Consider the following 21,553-nt stretch of genomic DNA (forward strand, 5'->3'; position numbering starts at 1 on the left):
ATACCACGTTAACAAGTCAAAATGAACTAATCTCATTTCTGGAATCTCACTTGATGAGGATACCATACCAGATAGAGAATACAGATAATGTCAGATGTTGTAACAAGATCGATTGCTAGAACTTGATCAATAATCCATCCAAAACTTGATATGGTAACAAGAATGATATTCATGCACACCAGCCCAATTGAATCACGTGGGGGTTTCATCACACCTAAATTGGACCTCCACCTCCACATATTATGTCCGCCGTACATACTTTTAATGGGCACCCTATTCTACGATACCTAGCTCTGGACAGAGATTACGACCCATCTCCCGACGATTCTCCCATCGAATTTCTCAAAAAGCACATGTCCCAACTTCCACCTCACCTCTTGGTCCTCTTCAACGCCCACCCCAAAGCTACTCCCCGCGCTCGTTCATCAGTACCCGCTATACGGAACAGACGATGCGCATATGTAGCCACCGAGCCCAAGTCACTCGACCCTGATGTACTAATTAAGGTGGACCCTGAAGTATGGGACCTGGTGGATTCGGAACGGGCACAGGCATTGACGATCAGGCGGCCGACGGAAGAGGACGAGGCAGAAGCCGACGAACGAGGATGGGCAGCTAATGAGTTCCAGGATGGGAATAAGCTGCACGTGGGGAAGATCGGGGAACTACTAGCAGAGTTGGAGGGTGAGAGGAGGCGGGAACGAGAGAGGGCAGTGAGGAGGCAGGTGCTTGTTGCTCGAGCTAGGGAAGAGGAAACGCTAGAGGAGGAGGAAGAGAGTAGTGATGAGGAAGAGAGCGTACTCCCTGGTATTGAGCGTCTTCGCGCTGACCCGGCCGAGGAGGACATACGGAGGACAATCCGGGAACGATTCATCTCGGGACTGTTGACGGTGGGTCCTAATACCAGCGATTATAAATACAAATTAAACATATGACACAGAACGTAGACTACGACGGAGTCGACTGGGATGAGAAATGGGATCCGGATGATCGTGAGGATGAAGAGAAATGGTTTGATGAAGAAGAGGAAAGTTAGACTTGTGGAAGGGCCTGGAACGGAGAGATAAGTAGAGCTGTATACTCGTTGACATTGGTGCAAATTGCGCCGTGATGTGTTCGTTACTCGTAAGCACATAAATGCATTTCTACCAACAGATTTTGATTAATAGGACGCATTAACTCATTTTATATCGGTTGGATCTTCTCATCGATCAGGTGCTTTCGGGTTCTGCTACATAACTAACTTTGATTGATCTAAACTCTTACTTCTAAGTAGGTCATCCAGGGAAATAATTATCTCAGTCCTTACGTGACCTAGTTTCTGCGATCCTTACGGCTTTAATTAGAAATGGCAAGGTATGAGTAATTGAACACGGGTCCGGGACCATAGCATTATGTTAGTTCACGGGGGGGGGGATAAATCGTATCCAAAAAATTTTACGTGGCTCAGTGGCAAAGCTAATAATAATAGTAATAAAAGACCATCATGACTGGAATCAGATCCCGGAAGCGCGGTCCGTGCGCGTCCAATCCGTTCGTTGCATCAAAAGCTAGACTGATGTTACGATACCACAAAATGTCTATTAAAAATCACGCTACCAATAGCAATTGCACAACAAAAGCACATTGGTCTGAGCTTGTCCGTAGACATAGTTCAAGCCGAAACAGATAAGAGAACACAGCAGCTTCCCATATACCAACCAACTTTTGTTGGCTCTTTTAGATTGGTTGGAACATACACCCGTTAAGAACTTGAGCCTGTATCGATATTAGAAAATCTGGACGGGATCGGGAATAATATCAGCTGTCTCACCGGGTCCTCTATTGACGACAAGAGCACGGGCGTCTGAATGCGATTATTTTTATTCAAGGAAGCTTGCTTCTCGGGTGACTTCAGGTTGTCCCGCTTCTGGCGTGCATTGTTGTGCTCTGTTGCTGTGTTTCTGTGAACATAGGGTTTGTTAAGCCTGCAAACAGACGCTCTGTGGAATACTCACAGCACATTCTTCCATCCCTCTCGGCGAGTGACCTTGGAACCCTTGGAACCTAATAGCAAAGGTCTCTGGGGTCAGAGACGTCCATCAAGAGAGAACTGATCCGCATACTGAAACAATTAAATATAGCCTACCAAACCCTCGACTGCTGAGCTAAGACTTGAAAATGTATAAAAGAGCTACTAACCCCGATCATAATTGAGTTTTCCCCTTTCCTTTCTGGAAGGTTTTCTTCTGTATAAGCCGAGCCCAATATTTCGCTTGCAGCCCAGCTAACCTATAAAGTTGGGGTCGGAAGGCATATATGAGGAGAGTATATGATCTACTCACAACCTTGGCTTTGTATTTTGGCTGAGCTGGCTCAAACAAAGGCGAGACATATTTGGGCAACGCATTGCTAGGGAAAGTAGCACTTAGTGTAAGGTCAGAGGTTGGACAGGATACAGGGGCCCCAGTGTTTTGGCAATCTCCTAACGCTGTTTTTTATGAAAGACTATAAAATGCAAGAAAAATAACAATCCAACCTATGAGAGCAGTGTGCGCTGCAACAGGTATAGTTGGAGTAGCGCACAGTACAAGCGGATCAGTGGTTGGGATACGGCGCAGACCAGGAACAACCCCCTTGGCATGGCATGTGTCTACAATAATCTACTGAAGCAATTTAACTTTAATTAAGAAATAAGACTGAAAATGCTGTGTACCTCTAGTGTGCAGTGTTCAGGTAACGCCCTGATCTTCTCTTCCAGCATCTATAAAACCTTTGATCAGAAACAACCAAAAACAAAAGACACGCCCATACCATTGAGCTGACAACAGCTCCACTGTTGTACACCACGGTAATGTGGGTACTTGCTAGTGGTGGGCGCTTAAGGCTGTAACTACTACAACACTGCTTATCTAATCTACTGTATCTAAGGCTATGCTACTGGTTGCGTAAGGCAACGTTCTACTATCTACTGGCGAGGGGGGCTTAGCCCAGGAGGTGTGGTGAGCGTAATAAGCGGGGTTAACTTCTGAACTACTGGGGGCCGGCTACTTAGCTGGCTGGGAATGCTCCTCCTCAATGGTATGAGACGAGGTAAAATCGACTTGGGGTCTCCAAGCAATTTTCCTGCTGTATATATAGACGATTCTACTAACTACATGTGGTCTGTGCGTGTGTGAATAGAAGCCTACATGTGAAAAGAGAAGCGTGCTGCGGGCTGCGCAGAAGCGTGGATTTCTCCTAAGCGCCCTTGGCACGGCATCTCGGCGCGGCATCTCGGCATAATAAGCGCCGAGATCACGTGATCAAAAAAGTGAAGATACAGAGTTCGTAAAAAATAGTAAAAATGTCAGAAAAATCAGGCGAGTCTAGTGGTATAATTTGGGGGATTGTAACATCCACCCTGAGTTACGAATGGTAAAAATACATGATTGCCCATGAGGTGTCCGTGAGAAGATACTTTTTTGGCATCAGCAGAATCCTATGAACAGCTTGCTTTGGACGTACTAATTAATATAAGCAAAGCACCTTCAGAAATATCGCAGTCGAAAAACTTATCCAAAGCCACGTCTATCATCTTGCTAGTGCGTATTATTATGTTCTCTGGATCAAGGCCTTGGATGCCTTGTTAAAAACCCAGTTAGCTTTTGCTGTCGTTAGAGGCAGTATATGCTGATACTTGCTTGCTAACCCCTTCATAACTAAGCTAGTATCCTGCAGAACGGGTAGGTTTGATCCACCAGTAGAAAGCTAACCAGTTTTGTGAGCAAGCAGTGCCGGAAGTAGGAATGTTGGCGCATACACGTACCACACACTTTGATCCGCGACCCTTTCGGCGGCAACCGGCTTATAAGCTTGGGACCATGCCTGCGCTCTGTTGGTACACTCAAGGCCGCCGGTATCATCAGAGTACAACATGGCAGTAGGACTTTTTGTATCTTCTGGGTTGAGAACGTTTTCGTCGAATGTTTGGATGCTGTAGGACTGGTGGTGGTGCAAAGTAAGTCTGGAGCCCAAGCCCCCATCATTGTGTCATGAGATGAGTCTGTGTTTGTCGTAGCCTTGCAGCTGCTCAAAGCTGGGTCATTTGATAGCAAAGAAGAGAATTCTCTGGATATAAACATGACGATTAACCTTGAGAAGGGATAAAAGCGGAATCTTACGTAGGTGCCTGGCTCAAAACGCATCTATTGGTCTCGGAGCGCGTTGTATGACTGAGATTGACGTTTCGGTGAGGTGCATCCTTATACGAGAGGTGCAGGCCGTCAATTGTGTTGAGCGTCGGGATAAAATGTGCTCTAGTCGCCAGAACGTCCATGGCTACACAAAGAATATTTGAGCAATGAGGGAAGAGATTCTCTTGATCCTTCAGTGCAGGGGTAGTGTGTTCCATCCTTAAAGAATGCAAGGGCGAGCTGACAGTTCGGGCTCAAATGATTGCTCTTATATACTATACCCAAGGGTCTTTGGAGTCCCGGGACAATCACCAATTCGATTCTGCTATTAACCCGGCTTTCTGGGAGAAAACACGAATCCCGTCAACTGCATTGATGGAAGATGACTTTGAATTTCGAATTCAGTTTATGGCCAAGGTAAAGGGCCCGATGGATGAGCATTAATAGCGTGGCTGAGTGCAACGCCACTAGTGCTAGCATAGATGTCGTCAACTCGGTCGTGTAAGTCTAAAAAGTGACAAGCTTGTAAGCGATGGATACTCAAATCGCCGTAGGGTTTTGTTCAAATCATCTCACTGCGTGTCGGAAATGGCCGTTAATATGGGCCAGAACGCAGCACCTCAATTCAGTTAGTACATTAGCCGTACTTCCGGAGTTATCTCCAGACAAGTTGAAAAGAGTTCGGGTGATGGGTGTAATTTAGACTTGTATCGGCTGGCCCTTTATTTGGACATTGACCCGCACTTGAAGCGCAGCAATTGTCTAGTCATGCTTATCCAAGGCTTCCATTCCGTATGTAGTGATATTGGTGCTCAATGAATCATAATGCTTACTTTCCGAGGGAGGGATCTACGTGGTGTATTCCCACTTACTTCCTATATCGAGCATCTTCGACAGTACATTTTATCCTTTGGTTTACAATATTTCAAGTATACAACACACAGATGTACATGTGCATCTACATGCTAGGATTCCAACCGCCTCCCGAATCGAGACTTTGGCAACACTCGTTACGGATGGGCAGCCTCGGCGCGGTACAATGCTAGCCTCATGCTGAGTAATATCGTTCATTCTTATTGCTAGTGCTTGTTTGGCGCTATTGGCTCTGATAGTGAGTGCCAGAGTCTACTGTTTTAGTCGGTGTCCGACCATGTGCTCGGGTCCGAGTAATAAATTGTATCCAAAAAAATCTACTGTTTTAGTCCATCTATTCCTTTAAGGTTAGTCCTATCCCTCACTTGAAAAGCCCAAATAAGGCAACTGTGTTGGTCACTTCTTGGTAGAACTCACAGGGCAAACGTCGTGTGTCAGATACTCCCGCCGGGAGATCATCCTATTTCTATTCGAAGAATCGTAACTGATTGGCTTCAGTCTCGATGGCATCGTATGACTGCTACACGCCCGGCGCCGCATAGCAAACCTAACAGATTTGGAGTGTGTGCCAGTGTACTCGTATCTGAATGTTACTAATACTTGACAGGCGGAAGGCGGGGAGTCACTCCAGAATATATGCTCAAAGTTTAAGTGTATGGACCCCTAAAATACGAGGCCACCCACTGGAACTTCCTGAAAGTCCGCGCGAAAATTTCAGATTGCTCCCTTCAGAATCAAACCCCCTCCCGACCAGATACGCAAAATGTCGAAAACTAACCCCCATCAATTGTCCCTGACGAAACCCTCTTTGATTATAGATTCTCTACTGGAATCCTTGTGCCTTAGTAAAGGACTCGACTACAGTAGTCGAACGACGGCCTGTCAAAGCCCAATACCGGCCGGGTCGCCGAGAATGTTGCTCCTGGCTGGAACCTCCGCACATAGAGCTCGTGATTATGGTGCGTCACCTCGGGTCCGAAGAGCCCTGAAATTTAGAAGTGGTGCTCCTGCTGACCCGTTTTAGTACATTGAAGTCTTGCCTTTGGGCACGTTTTCCCCGTGCTGTCAATGGGGCGCTACAGAAAACAGACAAAATTATCTGCCCTAGGAATAGGGTACATACAACATGAACCGAAACTCCGGGCAATTTTCGACGTACCGATGTAGTTAGAGGGTATGTAGTCATCGACTTTTCACTTTGACTAGCGGGAAATTTCCGATTGCGCAGGGACAACAAGGTGCTAAGATTGAGCTAAAAAGAAAAAAGAAAAGAAAAAGAAAAGAAAAAGACATAAAGGTATCTGATACTTGTGTGTATTTCAATGCTACCATTCAAGCGTTGAGTCTAAAAGAGAACGACTGGCATGACATTTTTGTCGGGACAGCTTGATCAAGTTGTACCTCGATTCTGATAATGCGGTGTCAGATAAGGAAGCAGTCTACTCCTGATATAGTAGAGACCTTAGGCTAGAGTCAAATTTGAAACTTCACCGCTCATTTTCTCTTCCCCAGCTAGTAAACTCCATTTCGAAGGTTGGGCTATCGTGCCGCACCAGATAGGTATTCCTTCGAGTAGAATTACACATTCTACACTTTCGGCATTGTGCTCAACTGGGCTAAGTAAATTTTGAAATTCACTCCAGCCTAAGGTCTCTAGTATTCAAGGTTTCTTGATACCCCATCTCTCGTGGAAATAGCTGGTCTGATCGGAAGTGATGCTATACATCGGGAGTTGTCATAGTTGACAGGTATTTCCAAGTGTGTACCATCTTTGCAATTGGTACCCCAATCACACACGATCGCAGGTTCAGCGCCGATCTTCCAAAACCAAAAGATGCCGTACTGTACCATCTGATCAAGAATGCGTTAGGCGGAGGGGGGTAGATGAAACCAAGGCAGTACGCCTGCGCCAGTCCCTGACTAGATAAAAACAATGGACTTCTGGATAAGAGGTAAAGCATATACCTGTCTACTACAAATAAGAAGCGAATCTCGCACGAAATTACCATCCGTGTATGTCAACGGAAGAATACTTTACGGCAAAAGCCAAAATGGATCGAGGGGAAAAATCAGCCTTCCTCGGTATGGTATCAAATAACGACGACACGGACATTTCATTGGTCAATGTACTCTATACAGGTTTCCGTATCGGGTTAAATAACCACAAAGAAACCAAGCCCTTTCGTAGTGGGCACATTTTAATCACAATCACAGCCAGGTGTCTTGTAACTATTGCAGATTCAGATTCAGATTCAGCACAGCTTGGTCGAAAGAAAAAGAAATTGGGAATAATGGTTCGGCGAAGTGGAAAACCAACTAATGGTACATGCATATGCGATGAAGATATAAACGAAGATGATAAGTATGGTATATGTGCGAGACCAAGTGACGTAGTGCGGCATAACGAACGAGATATCATGAAAGATGGGGATTTTGGGGTGGAATGGAACAGGATGGGGTGGGGTGGGGTGGGGTGAGGTGGAATGGGATTGGTTGGGGAAGGGAGGGAGTAGTTGCAGGGACCCAGTTTACTGGCTCGACCATCGCGGGGCAACTGCCGAAAGCCGTGTCCATAGGCATAGTAGAAGTATCTGCTCGACTGATCATAAGAGGCGTGGATCATTTCGATTCTTGGGGGTTGACACAGGATTGCCGAGCAGGAAGCCAAAGGCCCAGACGGAGATATGCAAAAAGAAGCGCGCCATTCGGGGCGATTGGCGGAAATAGTTATTTCAAAACACCAGCAGAGGTACCGGCGGTGGGTTTGTCACACGACGATCACAGCATAGGCTGGTCTAGAATGGGCCCTGCCGAGCAAAGGGGCACATCCGGGTCGCCTTGGGAGACCCAGAGTTCGGCATGTTGAATACGGCCAAACGCTGGTGCGTTGCCCTTGCTTGCGTCACGTTTGCTTCGGTGGTTGTTCTCGCAGTCGATTTCTTGGCTAGAAGAAACGACGACGAATTAGTGTCGTAAACCAGGGGATCTGCTCAGATGCTGCGACTTACACGAGGTAGCTCCATACTTCCCGACAGGTGCTTACTCCATCAGCGCAGGCAGCTAGGTATTGGATTTAGACTTTTAATTGATCGAGGATGATAAGATGAAGCTTACCAAGCGCATCACACATAGCCTAAGCCAGATAAAGACAGAAGCACGGTCAGTTCCGTCGATCAAATGAGCGAACGAGGGTGATCGTCGGACACACCTTCGTCACGATGCCCTGTTTTGCCCTTCCGTACGCTTCGAAAGCTTTCTGGTTTTTACCGGTGGCGGCCCAGACCATCTGTCGGTGGAAAAAGAGAGAGAGAGAAATGTCAGAGAGGAGGATGACCCACACAGAAGACTAGACTTGCCACTTTACCGGCAGGCCTAACAAAGCCATCCTTGCGCTCCTCGAAATAGTCAGGCATGCGGTCGCCCTCGACTACTCCTTGGCAAGCACGGCGTGGAACAGAGGGGCGCGCAGGAGCACTGGACGCCTGGAAGGCAACCTCGGCTGGTGCCGAGGTCTGGACCTGGGCCGGAATTTCGGTTTGAGTTGAGGCAGGTGGAGTCGCGTTTGGGGTAGGTGATGAACCAAGCCCAATAAACGAGGCCAAGCGCCTGGCCGCATCTACCGCGGTTCCAAGTTGGCTCCCGGCGGCGGTGGCGGCGGCAGGAGCTGCCATGGGAGGGGCAGCAACCACGCCACCGCGGGGGTGGCGTTGTGGCTGAGGGCCCGCAAACGTGTTCAGGTCGACCATGGCAGGCGTGACAGGTGGACGGCGAGGAGCTGTGACATCACCCGCAGTCGATATGCCGTAGAGCGAGCCGTGTTGGGGAGCGTGTGAAAACGGTTGCGACGTATGAGGCGGTGCTACCTCTGTGGGTTGACTGGTTCCCTGTGGCTTGGCGCATTGAGCCGTGTGGGCAGCAAGTTCTTCGGCACGCGGGAGGAGGGGAGGCGGTGCCATGCGTCCGACACAGTACTGAAGACCGATCATTCCAGCCGAGTGGCAGCAATCGAAAACGACTTTCAAGTCAGCGCCAGCGGGAATCGACATGACGAGCTCCTGTTCCAGGATGTACCGGGGGAAGATCATCCTGTCAGCGGTCAGAATGGACGGGCCGTACTCTTGGGACAGAATCGCATGCCCAGAGTCTATTATATCATGTAAGTACTGTAAAAATGGGTGACAGGTGAAGAAGAAAAGACTTACAGACAAAGAAAAGAGTATCTCCGGCCCTCACGTCGTGGACCAAGCATCTAATGGAATGCAGCTAATAGAGGTTAATAACGAGTGGTGGCTAATGACCAAACGACCCACCAAGTGATGATAAGTGGCCAATTCAGGATTGATGTCTGTAAAAATCGTAATATTCTCGTCCAAAACTCCTTTGTCTACGGAAACCGGTCAGTTTTGTGCAATGACACATTCAAGGTGTAAGTATTCACCCATAAGGGTCTTTCGCCACAACTCAGCATCTCTAACTGCATATTTCAGATGCTTGTCCTCACTAAAGCCGCTCTTGGTATAGTTGAACCCGACCTAAAGTTCAAGTTAGATTCCGATGATAACCGAAAACGGCCGGTCACATGAGATGACTCACGACTAATGCCTTCTTCAGTGGTGCGCGCACAGGTGGCGGGACTGCCCTTTGCGCTTGCTCGGCCGCGAGACTGGTTGCGGATGTCTTGGTTTCGGGACCAGACGTGGGCTTGGATGGGCCTCGGGAGGAAGTAAAAGTGAGCGGGGTCGAGGGGAGCGCGGGAACAGAGGGGAAGGTAGAGGCAGAGGCAGAGGCAGAGGCAGTGCCCATGGTGCTGCGGGGTGGGCCTACGCGTGGCTTGCGGCCGCCTATCGCACCCTTGGCTGCCCCTTCGTACTGCAATTCGTATGCACATGTCTCCATATCCGTACACTCTGGCGAGGAGTGTTCGAGGGGCCCTTCATAAGCATCGTAGAATAGGTCGTCTTCATCGTTGGTGTCCGCTGACCAGTCATCCACCGCATCAAAGTACTCGGGACTAGTCGGTGACGAGGGGGAAGGAGGTTGGGAGGGAATAATCAGACTGGGTGGGAGAGGGATAGACAGCTTTGTAGAAGAAACTATGTCATTATGTCTAGAATTACACAACGTTCAGTTATCCCCCCAAGCAAGGAAGGCAGCGCAGAAAACAGCATACCTGAGAGTATGGTGAGGAGACCCAGCAAAGGGCTCCACAGCGACATCCGAATGAATTGTTTGGGAATTATTGGATTTCCCCATAGGTGCCAGCTATGGTTAGGAAGGAAAGAGGTAATGGTGGCGGGGACCAAACCAGCTTGGAGCGTGCAAAGCTCAAGTTCAAATATCTGTTGACGAGGTCGTCTGTGAATCGGGGATGTGTCTTGATGATCACGAGGCTCGTAAAAGCGCAAGTGATCCAAGTCAAGGTCCCAAGGGAAGAACACTCGTGAGCGAGTGATTATATGGTTGTCCTCCACAAGTAGCCTATACAGATCAAGCGCCCAGAAGGGTCCTGAACCCTATAGTCAACGTTTCCCCCTCGGTCATCCATCACTTTGCGAGCACACTTCTCTTGAGCTCACACCCACATGGAAAGTGCGTGGCATAATAAAATCGTCCATACCAGATTCAATGTCCGACACACACTCCAATAATGTCTATTTGCACAGGATAATACCGTCATGTTACCTTTGTGTTACCATCTTCCACAGCAATTTGAAACACCCCAGGATCTAATCACTACTCTCCTAGTCTCTTTGCGCGCCTGTGCCTCACAGCCTGATCCATCGTAACAAGGGAATCCGCAACGAATCCTCATGGATAGCGCTTCGCTAAAAGCAATGTGTGCATCCCCCCCGCTCTTCAAGCAGTTTCAGTCCCACACCTGCTGAATATGAGACTGAGAAGCACAATGTATGTTTTTTTTGGCTTGATCCGGCGCCGACAAGTCGATAATACGCTTACGTTGTACTGCTATTTTGTGCGTCGGGAACTTTTGTCTTGGTATCTAGGCCTTCGATGAGCACATTCCGAGCCAAAATATAGCCTGTATGGAATCAAAACGTGGGTCAAATGTTTGTCAATGAGCAGTCTCCTTGAGGTTCGTACAGGCATTTTTCGTTCTCCGACTCGCTTGCGGTCCTCTCTCGGTGAGCGTACTCGGCGTTACAAGCTTAATCCCATACAGTTAACTTAATTAGTAATTACACCAGTGTGCCTGCAGTTTCTTCCCCCTGAAGTGAATTCCAAATGTATACGCGTGCGGCCGAGACCAGATTTGATTTCAATAATTAAATTTTATTATACATAATTAGTGTTATATAACTGTTATTAATTAATAGTGAGTGAATATCGTTATGGAGCCAATATAGTATTATTAATATAACGTAATCGCCTGGTACCGGTTTCGGCAAAGTCGTCCTCCCTGGGACAAACGCACGACAACCAACGTGTAGGATCTACCAGTATCAATGATAAAGGTCGAATCATGATAAACCAATCACGGGAGTAAAAAAAAAAAAAAGCGCTGGCTTCGTGCATAAAGTTACGCACAAGGGCCGCAAGACAATGAAGTTCGAGAACTGGCCACAGGACATGTGCAATATCAGGGTGGTTGGGCATGGTAACGATGGGACGAGTTGAGGGGAGGAGTCCAGACTCTCCACGGGCCAATTCAACAAAATGAGACATTTGATGAGCAAATCCGGAAACAGATAATTTCGAACGAAAGCATAAGAACCACAGGACCAGAGCATAGGTAACGAAGACATAGTGAATGTAGGAATACAATGAGCAAAAATACAGATACATGCGAAGTGAGTTGATGCCGGATGTGTAGGAGATACGTGCGAGAATAGAGAGTCAATAACTTAAGCTTATAAACATAGTAAACCGGTTGAACGTAATGATAAAAATAAAACAAAGCCGCCAAAAGACCTATTCAACCGCAACAGGGTGGGATTGGCAAGATTCTGGGCCAGCCGGACGGGGTAGTCGAGCAGTTCGAAATCATGGGCACGAAGTCGATAGTTTTCTTTGGGGTTTGCACGGGATGAATGGATCGGGATTAGGCGACGAAGGAGTTCGCGGTTCTTGCGACGACCATAATTGCGGTTGCTGCACGCGCAGATTGGGAGCCACCTTGATGGACTTATTGGCATCGCGCTCCTTGCGCCATTTGTTCTCCTCGCCAACGGCTCCGCTATTCAGACAAAACAGCAGGTCAGCGACACGTTATAATCAAACGACAGAGGGGACATACACCAAGGACTTCCATAATGTATGCTGGGTGACCACAGATTCGTCAGAGTTGTCTATATGCGTATTTAGTTTATACACTTCGGAGACCCAGAGTCTCGAGGACTTACCAAGGGTGCTACATAAAGCCTGCAGCAAACAAAGTAAGTTAGATTGTAAGGCAACGCAAGGGCTAGATAGGACATACATTGGTGACAATGCCGTTCATCACGTTCCCATAGGCTTCGAAAGCTTTCTGGTGTTCGCCTGTGCCAGCCCAGAGGACCTAAAGAGCTTTATCAGTAACGGCTTCCAGATGTGGAACATGAGCAACGAACCACGTTCCCAGTGATGGGGAGGGCTTCAACCACGGTTCGACGCCCGGATGGAGGATCGACACGTCGCCGCATGGGCGGCTGCAAATTACTTGCTCCTATCGGGATTCTGAAGATTGGGGCGGCAGCAACATTGCCATTTCGGTGTCGAGGCATTGGGCCTGAGGGGGTGCCGAAGAAGGCTCCGCTGGCGTTAATCGGTTCCAGTTGTAAGGGTGCGATGGGAGGAAGTTGAGCGACAGCTGACATGCCATGCAGCGATCCAGATTGAGGGAAGGCGTTGGTGGATAGGTTGACAGATTGTCCAAGTTCAGATAGAACTTGAGTCGTATTGGTTCCTGTAACTTCATGGTTGTCGTCCATCCGTCCTACGCAGTACTTCAATTTGACCATTGAAGCGGCATTACAGCAATCCAGCACTATAACCAACTCAGCCCCAGCTGGGACTTTGCCAATCAGACGCTCATGCAGAGTCAACTTATGAATAGGCATATGGTCGCCCGCAGCGAGGTATGGCTCTGTGTCTCTGTCCATAAACCCGGGGTTCACGCAGTGCCCTGAAACTGGTCACATATGTCAACTTCAGAGCTCCACCACATCCATCCGTCGCCAAACTTACACATCAAGAACAGCCGGTCACCCTTGCAGACACCTTGAATTAGCCAGTCTAGACATTCGAGCTAGACAAACATTAACACATAGGCACACTGGTGAGGGGTTTGTAAACTCACGATGTACTGAGATGAAGCGAGGGGCTGATTCGGTTCGTCGGTTACAATTCGCATCTCGTCTTTCGCATACCCGATTCCTGAGAGAATACAGAGCGTCAGCGTCTGGTGTAGCTGGTTAGCCAACTGTTGGACACTGACTGGTCAATGCACTCGCAAAGCGCCACGCATCCCGGACTGCATGTTTTAAGGGATCCATTTTCCTTACAGGCTTTTCGTTGGGATCGAGCTTGCCAGACTGCGTATAGTTAAGACCAATCTATAAAGTGTCAATTGATTTGAACAGATGGGATAGCTCGGGCAGCTTACAAGTAGGGCCTTTCGTCTGCGTCGACGGGAAATGGGTGTGCGGGAAGCATAGGCAGTGGAGGGTGGAGTGGTTGGTGGCGATGAAATGGTCTTTGTCGATCCGCGGGCTGGCTTGGGATTGGTCAGATGGGGGTTGATGGTGAGGGTGTCTGTGGCGCCAATAGACGCTGGCAGCGGGGTGTTGTAATCAGTACCACCAGACGCGCCGTGGGAGCGAGTGGGGGTCCTTCGGCCTTTAAGTCGTCGATCTCTAAGATTGGGTAGCGTGGAAGATTGTGCCTCTTCTTTAACCACACCACTGTCGGAAGATTCGCTCTTTGGAGCTGGTACTGGTAATGCCCTCTGCCTGGCAAATATGAACATCCATATCCCCAAGCCTAAGAGCAAGGCGCCTATGATTATACACCCGTTTGTGGAGTACGATGTCGCCATGTCCACTGTACAGTTGTACACGATCTAGTTGGCTGCGAGGCCTTCCTCCCTCGATCACGTTGGGGGCCCGTGGAAGGAACTGGGATTGGGCATGGCAAATGAGTGGGTGGTATATATGTTGGCTGGTGATTCCATTCCATATATGGATCGGCGTTTTGCCGATCATTCTATTGGCGAGAACTCACTTGGCCTATCCCTACGCAAGAGCCAATGTTACTAGCCAGATGTGCAGATGGGCGCTATATTACTATATGTCAGCTCCAATACGCCCATGTATGATAGTACACGAGGCCGTTTTTAACGCTATTCACGTTACATGGGCGTTAATGTGTTTGCCCATGAAACCGAAAATTCGCTAATCGGTCATTTAGGTACTTTAGTAGCTGTCCCAGTCGCAAGGCTGTACTGATACCTCTCCCTCTCTCGAACACAATCGACCAACTTATGAGCAATCTCACCAACTAAATTGAGTATTAATATCCGTGAGCACCCATAATGGGACTCGAAACCCACTACGAAACATCCCAACGCATAGCCTTTCTGAACTCATCCAGAGTAAATCTAGATCAGTTCATTATCGTCAAATGACGAACTTTCGTGAATACTAATGAAGATGTTCTTCGTAGAAACCTGCCCACAGCCATCAGGAACATCGATTGAGGCAATGCTATATCAAGATGCCGGTTAGTCATAATCCAGCCGATACAGTCCCTAATCCGGCATTTTCCAATAGGTTATGCACGATCTGGGAGAGAATCCCACGATAATTCATTTTCATCTCGAGTCTCGATCATTTATTATACTCCGAACATACATATATCATTCTCCGGGTCCCCGGGACCATCAAACCCCGACATGCATGAGAAGGGTTCATTCCCATCGTATCTTCTTTGCGTAATCCTGGATATTAGAGACGAACCTTTCCTCTACGTCCTCTCCTCTTCCAGCAGCGATACGAAGGACTGCCAGATTGAGTGCTTCGGACCCCAGTATATCAATATGGTCCGAGGTTGTTTGGCCTCCTCGAGGGTCGAAAGGTTCCGGTTTGTGGGCCATCTTATCACGTTATGTATGAAACCAACGCATCATGTAAGGAATCTGGAAAAACTGAAACATGTGTACACCGCCCATTTCTCACCTCTTGTGTGACAACTCTGACACCATGCGGATTCCATCGAGTTCCGGCTTTCCAGCCTTCGACGCACATCGCGCCCAGCGACAGCAGAGCTACCGTTCCATCTCCTTCACCTAAGCGACGCCGATCCAAAGCACTCTTAGCCCATCTTCATAGCTCTAATAGGCACTTGGACGTACCTATCTTGACACCATTTTTTACCTGATCGGCTCGGATGAGCAAAACCATGTACATGATTCCAAGGCGAGCCGGGATGAATAACAGGCACGTGCCAAATAAACGTAAATGGTCAACACACATAAGCCTCACGCTAAATAAATCGCGCCTAATCGACTCCACCCGACGCGCCACAGGCTTACCTTGGGTATTCCTGTATCATTATGGACCGCAACATCAATGAAGTTCCGACGGGAGAGTGGCATATTCAGGGGAGTTTTTTGAGTAACACAGCTCGAGTTGACCCTGGTTTCATCAAATTCCGCTGCACACTCTTCTTCCAGAGTCGCGTTCTCCGATCCTTCGTGTTCAAATTCGGAAGCCGCATACCAATATGATCGCTGGAATTAAAAGCGCACATCAGAGAATGATGAGCCGTTTTAGATACAGACGAGTACCTCGGTGGGCTTTCCGTGTCCGTACAAACAGTAGACTCGCATACTCTGTAGGGCGGTGCACCATTTAATTTCGAGCCCTCCCGAACTCTCCGCGCACAACTTACTGGGGCATTAGGGAGCCGTACCTCGAGAGGATTAGAAAACTTGGTATGATCATCGTCGTTTTTCGCAAGTTGCTCCGGATCCCTCTCAAATCCATACGAGTAGTTCAACGCCATCATTTTCTACACGCCCGTCCACTCAGCACGCAGTCTCCCCTCAAACCTCCAGCGAATACCACTCACTTGCCATTTCTCCTCCACGTTCCCAAGCAACCAGTTCCCCGCCTGTTCGGCACTCAAGTTCCCTGGGATACCTGGACCACTCTGAACGTGTTCTGCGGGAGGGGAAGCCCGGAAGTTAAAAAATCGAGCATGCGAATCCTCTGGGCTGGCGTTTGGAGGGTCGTCGGGCGCGCCATAAGTAGGGGCCGGTTCAGTTTCGGCCTGGGCCTGGGTCTGGGTCTGGGTCTGGTTGGTGGTAGGTGTGGGCCCTGCACTCGACGCGAATGGGGCGGGAGTGCCCCAAACCGCGTCACCTCCCTTTCAACAAAAAAGATATTATTCAAACATTAAATGCGACGCCGAGAAACGAACCTTGATCCACATACTCGCGCTCCCTGCCCAACTTCTGAATAATCTCGCTCGTTCCTTGCGGGAAAAGAACTGGCTGGCATGAGCACGTGACAAATCATACAATCTGACTTGGTGCAACCCACCTTTTCTAGAACTAAAGAGCAGTGTCTTGAGATCAGCCCGAGCCCAAGCGCAAGGATCAACTAACCATAGGCCCCCGCGGGATTGACCTCTACGGTATCCCTCATTTCCCCAGAAACAAATGCAGCCATTGCCTTGGGCTGTACGCGGAGTCTTGTTAAGGCGGGACAAAGCGTCAAGTTAGTCGCCAAGAAACTTACAACTCCCTATATCCGCAACACTTCAGAAAAGCCACAATAAAAAGACACACCACTTCACTCACCAGTAGAGTACCAGCGACATTTACGAAAGCTTCAATATGGTCCTGGCATTCGTATGAATTTAAATCTTCCAATAATACAAGTCTACGCACCTCGACCCAGTTTGGTCCTCCATTGCCGTAGCTGGGTGCCTCGACCCATTTTAAGCTGTGGTATAGGTCATTTGGGTAATAAACGCAACTCAGTGTCGCGCATTCACGTACAAATACTACGTCCAAGAATAGGTCAGTAACAGGCCAATGGGTTACAAGAGCACTGCGAATTTGTGTCGTGCGACCAACCATTACTACCGTCCCGCCCATGCTATGGCCTAGTATAAAAGGTCAGTTTCTCTGGTCCGATTGAAGTAGCTACGGTACGCACTGACTAACACTACTTTTTTCCCTTGCCTTTTCCTTGCAAACTATCAGTCTAGGTGAAAAAACGATTGGTAATAAGCTTACTTGAATGTTTCGACTTGAGCTTTTAGTCTGTTTCTTGTTAGTTTGCCCCGCATGACCAGCGTGGGGTCCATACCTAGAAAAATACCCATCTCGAACCTCTAGGTTGTAATAAGATAACCTCCAGTCGTATGCAGCCATGTATAAGTTATTAGTGTCATAATTAATCACAGCCAGATTTTCTATGATCTTCGACCTTTGATCTCCATTAATAGACATGCCGCACGTGGTAACTAATTAAACGTACCAAATCCAATATCCTAAGTGCCACACCACGCGGTAAGAAAGCAGCTTTTAGGGGCAAAGCGAAACCTTTACCGGGCATAAAAGTGCTTGCAGCGTCTAACCCTTGGGCTGCACGGACTTTGATTCCAGGAGGGTCTAAGCCCGTATCTGGATCAAGCATGAGGGCCGCAATCCAACGGTCCCGGTCCGTAAGCACAGCTCGGACCATGGTTGTAGTCCCCCAGAGGCGCTTGCGAAAGTATGACCTATATTCTGGTGACGTGGTCCATGACTCTAGGCCCTATGCCCGTGTCAGATTTTGGGCATGCTATAGTTAAATACAATGTACTTACTGTCGATACGATCCCGGGAATTAGGATCACTGGGTGTGACGCCTCCAAGCCCTGCTCCTTGAGTTCTGTTCCAACTCTGAAGTCTTTACTTTCGGCCCAAAGGTTACCAGGGGTCGACTTGGATATGGATTGTGCGATCTGATCCCACTCGAACTCCAATCCTGGGAGAGAAAGACTCGTAAGGTCGTATTCTTCTAGTAGAACCGCAAGATTAGGGGGCAGAGGAGATAGGAGGAAAAAAGACGCCAAAACTCCAACTGGTGGCTAGGGTCAGTAAGGTGGGCGGTGCAAGTAGTTGCCCAAGTCGTACGTGCCAAGCCCAGTGGGAAAAGTACACGTCTCTTTCCTATAAACCATTCCTACCGGGCGAACATTAACAATCAACAACCGAGTTTTATTACTATCTTACATCGAGTTTCTTTCTAGCACTTTGGTATTTGTGTTTTTGTAATTTTGTGATAGTATCAGCAGAGACCACAACTTTATCATCGTCTTGGGCAGGGTTGCTATCTCGGAGATAGTTGATTCTGTTTCTGGTTTTGGAGGGTTTGAAGGCTTGCGTCTGCGCCGAACATTAGGAAGCTTGAGCATTGTGCCGGTTTTTTTTGTTGTACTGGGCTATTTAGCGGCACCCGACTACTCTAGTTAGCAATAGCACATGAAATCATTGACTACGGGAAGTCTGACCTCATCACGGCGCTTGTTACCCACGTGCGGTTTCAAGCTGGTTGTGCTATAATTGGGCACTGTTTCTGATCTGCTCTGGCACTTACCTTGCACCAACCAATTACACAATAACTTATAACTGTTGTCCATTTATGGTATGCCCTCGTTTATGAGGGTGAAATTGCGCTCGAGATAGCAAAGGCCAACTCGCCACGATAGTACCATTGCTTCGTAGCAAATAACTCAACGACCCCCTGTAGGTATATGCGGTACGCTATTCGTATAATATTACTATTCTTATCAGTTAAATAGTCATATTACTGGTAACAACATTGAATCATACAATAAACCACGAAGCTTACATTCGTTGTAAACCCGTGGTCGTCCCCAGTCTATAGCTCTAAAATCGATAAATTCATGGATCTAGTTTATACAAATTTCTGCGTCAAGCAACAAAGGGTGAGTTAGGCCCCGAGCATTTTTACCGAACCGGCGTTGTACGCAGGATCCCATGCCTCAATTTATTCCAAGAGGGCTAAATCGGGATCTTCAAACCACGAGGCCGCGTCTGTTCGTTAAAAATTTCCCACTCTCCAGCCGTCCCTCTCCTCTATTCTCCTCAAGCATCGTCTTAGTATTGGGACTGACATCGCAACTGCCATCATATTCTACACCCAATGTTCCGTTCACGCGTAAAACCAACGCATTGGTCCGGCATCCGTGTGCTCGATCGGGACATAAGAGTTTACCCTTATGAGTCCGGTAATCTAGTTTTGGGGGTGGTCGCAAATCCTGAGCGATCAGCATGATCGCGGGTGGTCGCTCCAGGCCCTCGCTATATCACTTTCCGATAGTAGTGTATAACTAATTACCGGAGGCCTCGATCTGAACATCCTGAAGTCTTGCCATTTCTCCTGGAGACGATCAAGAAGCGAACACCGGTCGAGACTGTAGTACTCGGGCATTATCGATTGCCTGAACTTGATCTAGACCTTCGCGACGAGCGGGAGTCCAAGGGACTGATAAATGAAGTTAGGGGTGGATCGAGCGGAGGATTCGGAGGGACCGCCATTTCTGTCTTTGGGGTGAACCGAGATGGTGACAGGCGTAAGCATGTTTTCCAAGATAAATGAGGGGAATCCCCCAAATCGCATTGGTCCTTCTATGAGAATATTTAGTAGTCGAGGTGATCTCAATGCGTACGACCAGCCCAACAATGGAATAGTTCGTCATATTGTTTGTTTTGGGTGGCCATTCTCTGGGATTCACTCCTGGATCGTTGTTGTATGCAGTGACTTACACTGGCGAAATACTCAAAACGCCCTGAATAGAAGGTCCAGAATCAGGAAATTACTTATGATCGGACGTAAATGACTTACCGATGGCCTCGATAACGTCAATAAATGCTGTGATAATAGAGTGAATGCGGAATTTTTCTGGTTTAGCTCGTAATCAAATTCGTCCCGTACTACCATCGCCATAATGCAATGCTTTATTCCGTTTCTGGCCAAGTCCAGAAGTTTGGTCTTTCCGGAGAGCGAAGGCCGGATGGGAGTTGGCTCCAAGGTGCGAGTAGATGAGAGTGCTATGAAACGTTCGGCGCCGGACCTGCCATATCACTCATGGCTGATTTCACCAACCAGAGTTTAACCTACAGATGCTACCACTATCACAGCCATTGTAAGCCTTTCACATCACATAGACATCAAGCAACATTGAGATATCCGAACGGGGGTCGGGAATTGCATTCGAGCTTCTATAATCAATGCTAAACGGCTTGAGTTCCAGGTGGCTGGTAATCACATGAGACTCCATACCTGAAGGGACAAGAGTGGGTATCATTGAAGACTTCCTAAAACTGTTGATTTCACGGACCCTTGCCACAAGATTCCTGAACTGTTCTATTATTCAAGACCGCGCCCATCGTGTGATTTCAATGGTGGACTCTAAAAGTTTAATTAGGTCGGGGGTAACGGAAGCGATGAATTCCCATACTGGAATAGATATGGGTAGAACAGCATTCCATTCTTAAAGGGCCCGAAACATTTCCGAAATCTTCGTTCGAAGAAAGGGGTAATCTCGACAATGTCAAAGGCGGATATTGACAAAAGACTCGTGGGGCGCCACTCGAATCATTCCATTCGTGTTCGGTGTACACGCTCAGAACGTACATGTATGGATCGGTGTTCGGGTGAGACTCAGCCCCTGTTGCAAGCACAAACAGATACGCCACCGTCTGATTCAGGCATTAAATTGGACAGCCCTTATATGCATGGGGACACTATTCGGCATGCCATGTTTAGTTCAGGTTAATTCGGTCCTGCTCCAGCTCGAAAAAAGGCCGAGTCTATTCGGTGTTTCCTCGGCGGGTGATTCAGAAAGAGACTCAAGTACAGCTCCACTCCTCGGACGCAAGGTTCCGATGTATCGCATTCGTTCAGAGAGGCCAAGTAGGGAGGACAAGAGTTGTGTAGTGAGGAAAATCCCAATATCTCGACCGGGATATCATAGAGTGTCCGGTATAGCGGATTCGAGAGGTGAGAATAGACGACGAAGCTTGATATCCGAACAAAGTCTTGATGATACACAATGCATGTCAGTCTGAGGAGTGTTTCAGTGTTTAAAACAATCATCCGCATAGTTCATCCATCGCTGGTCACATCCAGAAGCGCCGGGATTGATGCCAGAGAAACATGTCCAGTAACTACCGACTCCCGTGGTGATAGGGTAAATTATCGTGTTCCGCCTACAGAACACAGCCTTTATATCCATAACCTGGATTGGACACATCCTCGAATGAAGAATATGCCGCTTCTGAATGAGGATCACCGCTGTGAGAATCGCCGGTGCAAACCGGGGTTCACATCACGTGATCATATGACGACTCTTGTCGCTTCATTGGTTGGATAGCACATTCAGTGTCTCTGAACTCACCCACAATTAGGATAGAGTAAATGCGGCACCCTATTCAAACCGAGTCTAATTCGACTACCATTGGTCCCATCACCTTCGTTTTCAGAAACGTAAATCACTAATACACGTCA

At 48.0% G+C, this 21,553-nt stretch overlaps 4 protein-coding genes across 4 annotated transcripts; 1 reads left to right on the forward strand and 3 right to left on the reverse strand.

Moving 5' to 3' along the window:
- Positions 1-242: 242 nt before the first annotated feature.
- RhiXN_07197 (uncharacterized protein) lies at positions 243-1,036 on the forward strand (the record flags this gene model as incomplete). Its single annotated transcript, XM_043327013.1, has 2 exons — positions 243-890; positions 941-1,036. 2 exons carry the CDS (start codon positions 243-245, stop codon positions 1,034-1,036), a joined length of 744 nt encoding a protein of 247 aa, XP_043185485.1.
- Positions 1,037-7,805: 6,769 nt separating this feature from the next.
- On the reverse strand, positions 7,806-10,280 carry RhiXN_07198 (ICE-like protease (caspase) p20 domain protein; the record flags this gene model as incomplete). The annotated part of the gene is made up of 10 exons (XM_043327014.1): positions 7,806-7,971; positions 8,036-8,087; positions 8,142-8,160; positions 8,236-8,313; positions 8,366-9,171; positions 9,230-9,290; positions 9,338-9,411; positions 9,466-9,559; positions 9,621-10,134; positions 10,198-10,280. The coding sequence occupies 10 exons, from the start codon at positions 10,278-10,280 to the stop codon at positions 7,806-7,808; spliced, it is 1,947 nt and encodes a 648-aa protein (XP_043185486.1).
- A 1,749-nt stretch (positions 10,281-12,029) lies between these two features.
- RhiXN_07199 (ICE-like protease (caspase) p20 domain protein) lies at positions 12,030-14,061 on the reverse strand (the record flags this gene model as incomplete). The annotated part of the gene is made up of 9 exons (XM_043327015.1): positions 12,030-12,222; positions 12,283-12,334; positions 12,389-12,407; positions 12,466-12,543; positions 12,596-13,155; positions 13,212-13,272; positions 13,324-13,400; positions 13,462-13,579; positions 13,630-14,061. 9 exons carry the CDS (start codon positions 14,059-14,061, stop codon positions 12,030-12,032), a joined length of 1,590 nt encoding a protein of 529 aa, XP_043185487.1.
- An 870-nt stretch (positions 14,062-14,931) lies between these two features.
- Positions 14,932-20,188, reverse strand: RhiXN_07200 (phospholipid: diacylglycerol acyltransferase; the record flags this gene model as incomplete). Its single annotated transcript, XM_043327016.1, has 25 exons — positions 14,932-15,117; positions 15,200-15,309; positions 15,376-15,397; positions 15,556-15,753; positions 15,811-15,855; positions 15,915-16,034; positions 16,095-16,391; positions 16,446-16,514; positions 16,568-16,578; positions 16,633-16,705; positions 16,766-16,771; positions 16,828-16,869; positions 16,918-17,135; positions 17,189-17,220; positions 17,269-17,295; positions 17,342-17,454; positions 17,513-17,791; positions 17,844-18,100; positions 18,154-18,202; positions 18,253-18,405; positions 19,502-19,671; positions 19,713-19,832; positions 19,889-19,915; positions 19,979-20,117; positions 20,165-20,188. 25 exons carry the CDS (start codon positions 20,186-20,188, stop codon positions 14,932-14,934), a joined length of 2,787 nt encoding a protein of 928 aa, XP_043185488.1.
- Positions 20,189-21,553: the final 1,365 nt, after the last annotated feature.

The sequence above is a fragment of the Rhizoctonia solani genome, chromosome 13, assembly GCF_016906535.1.
Source record: "Rhizoctonia solani chromosome 13, complete sequence".
In the NCBI taxonomy this organism is placed as follows: domain Eukaryota; kingdom Fungi; phylum Basidiomycota; class Agaricomycetes; order Cantharellales; family Ceratobasidiaceae; genus Rhizoctonia; species Rhizoctonia solani.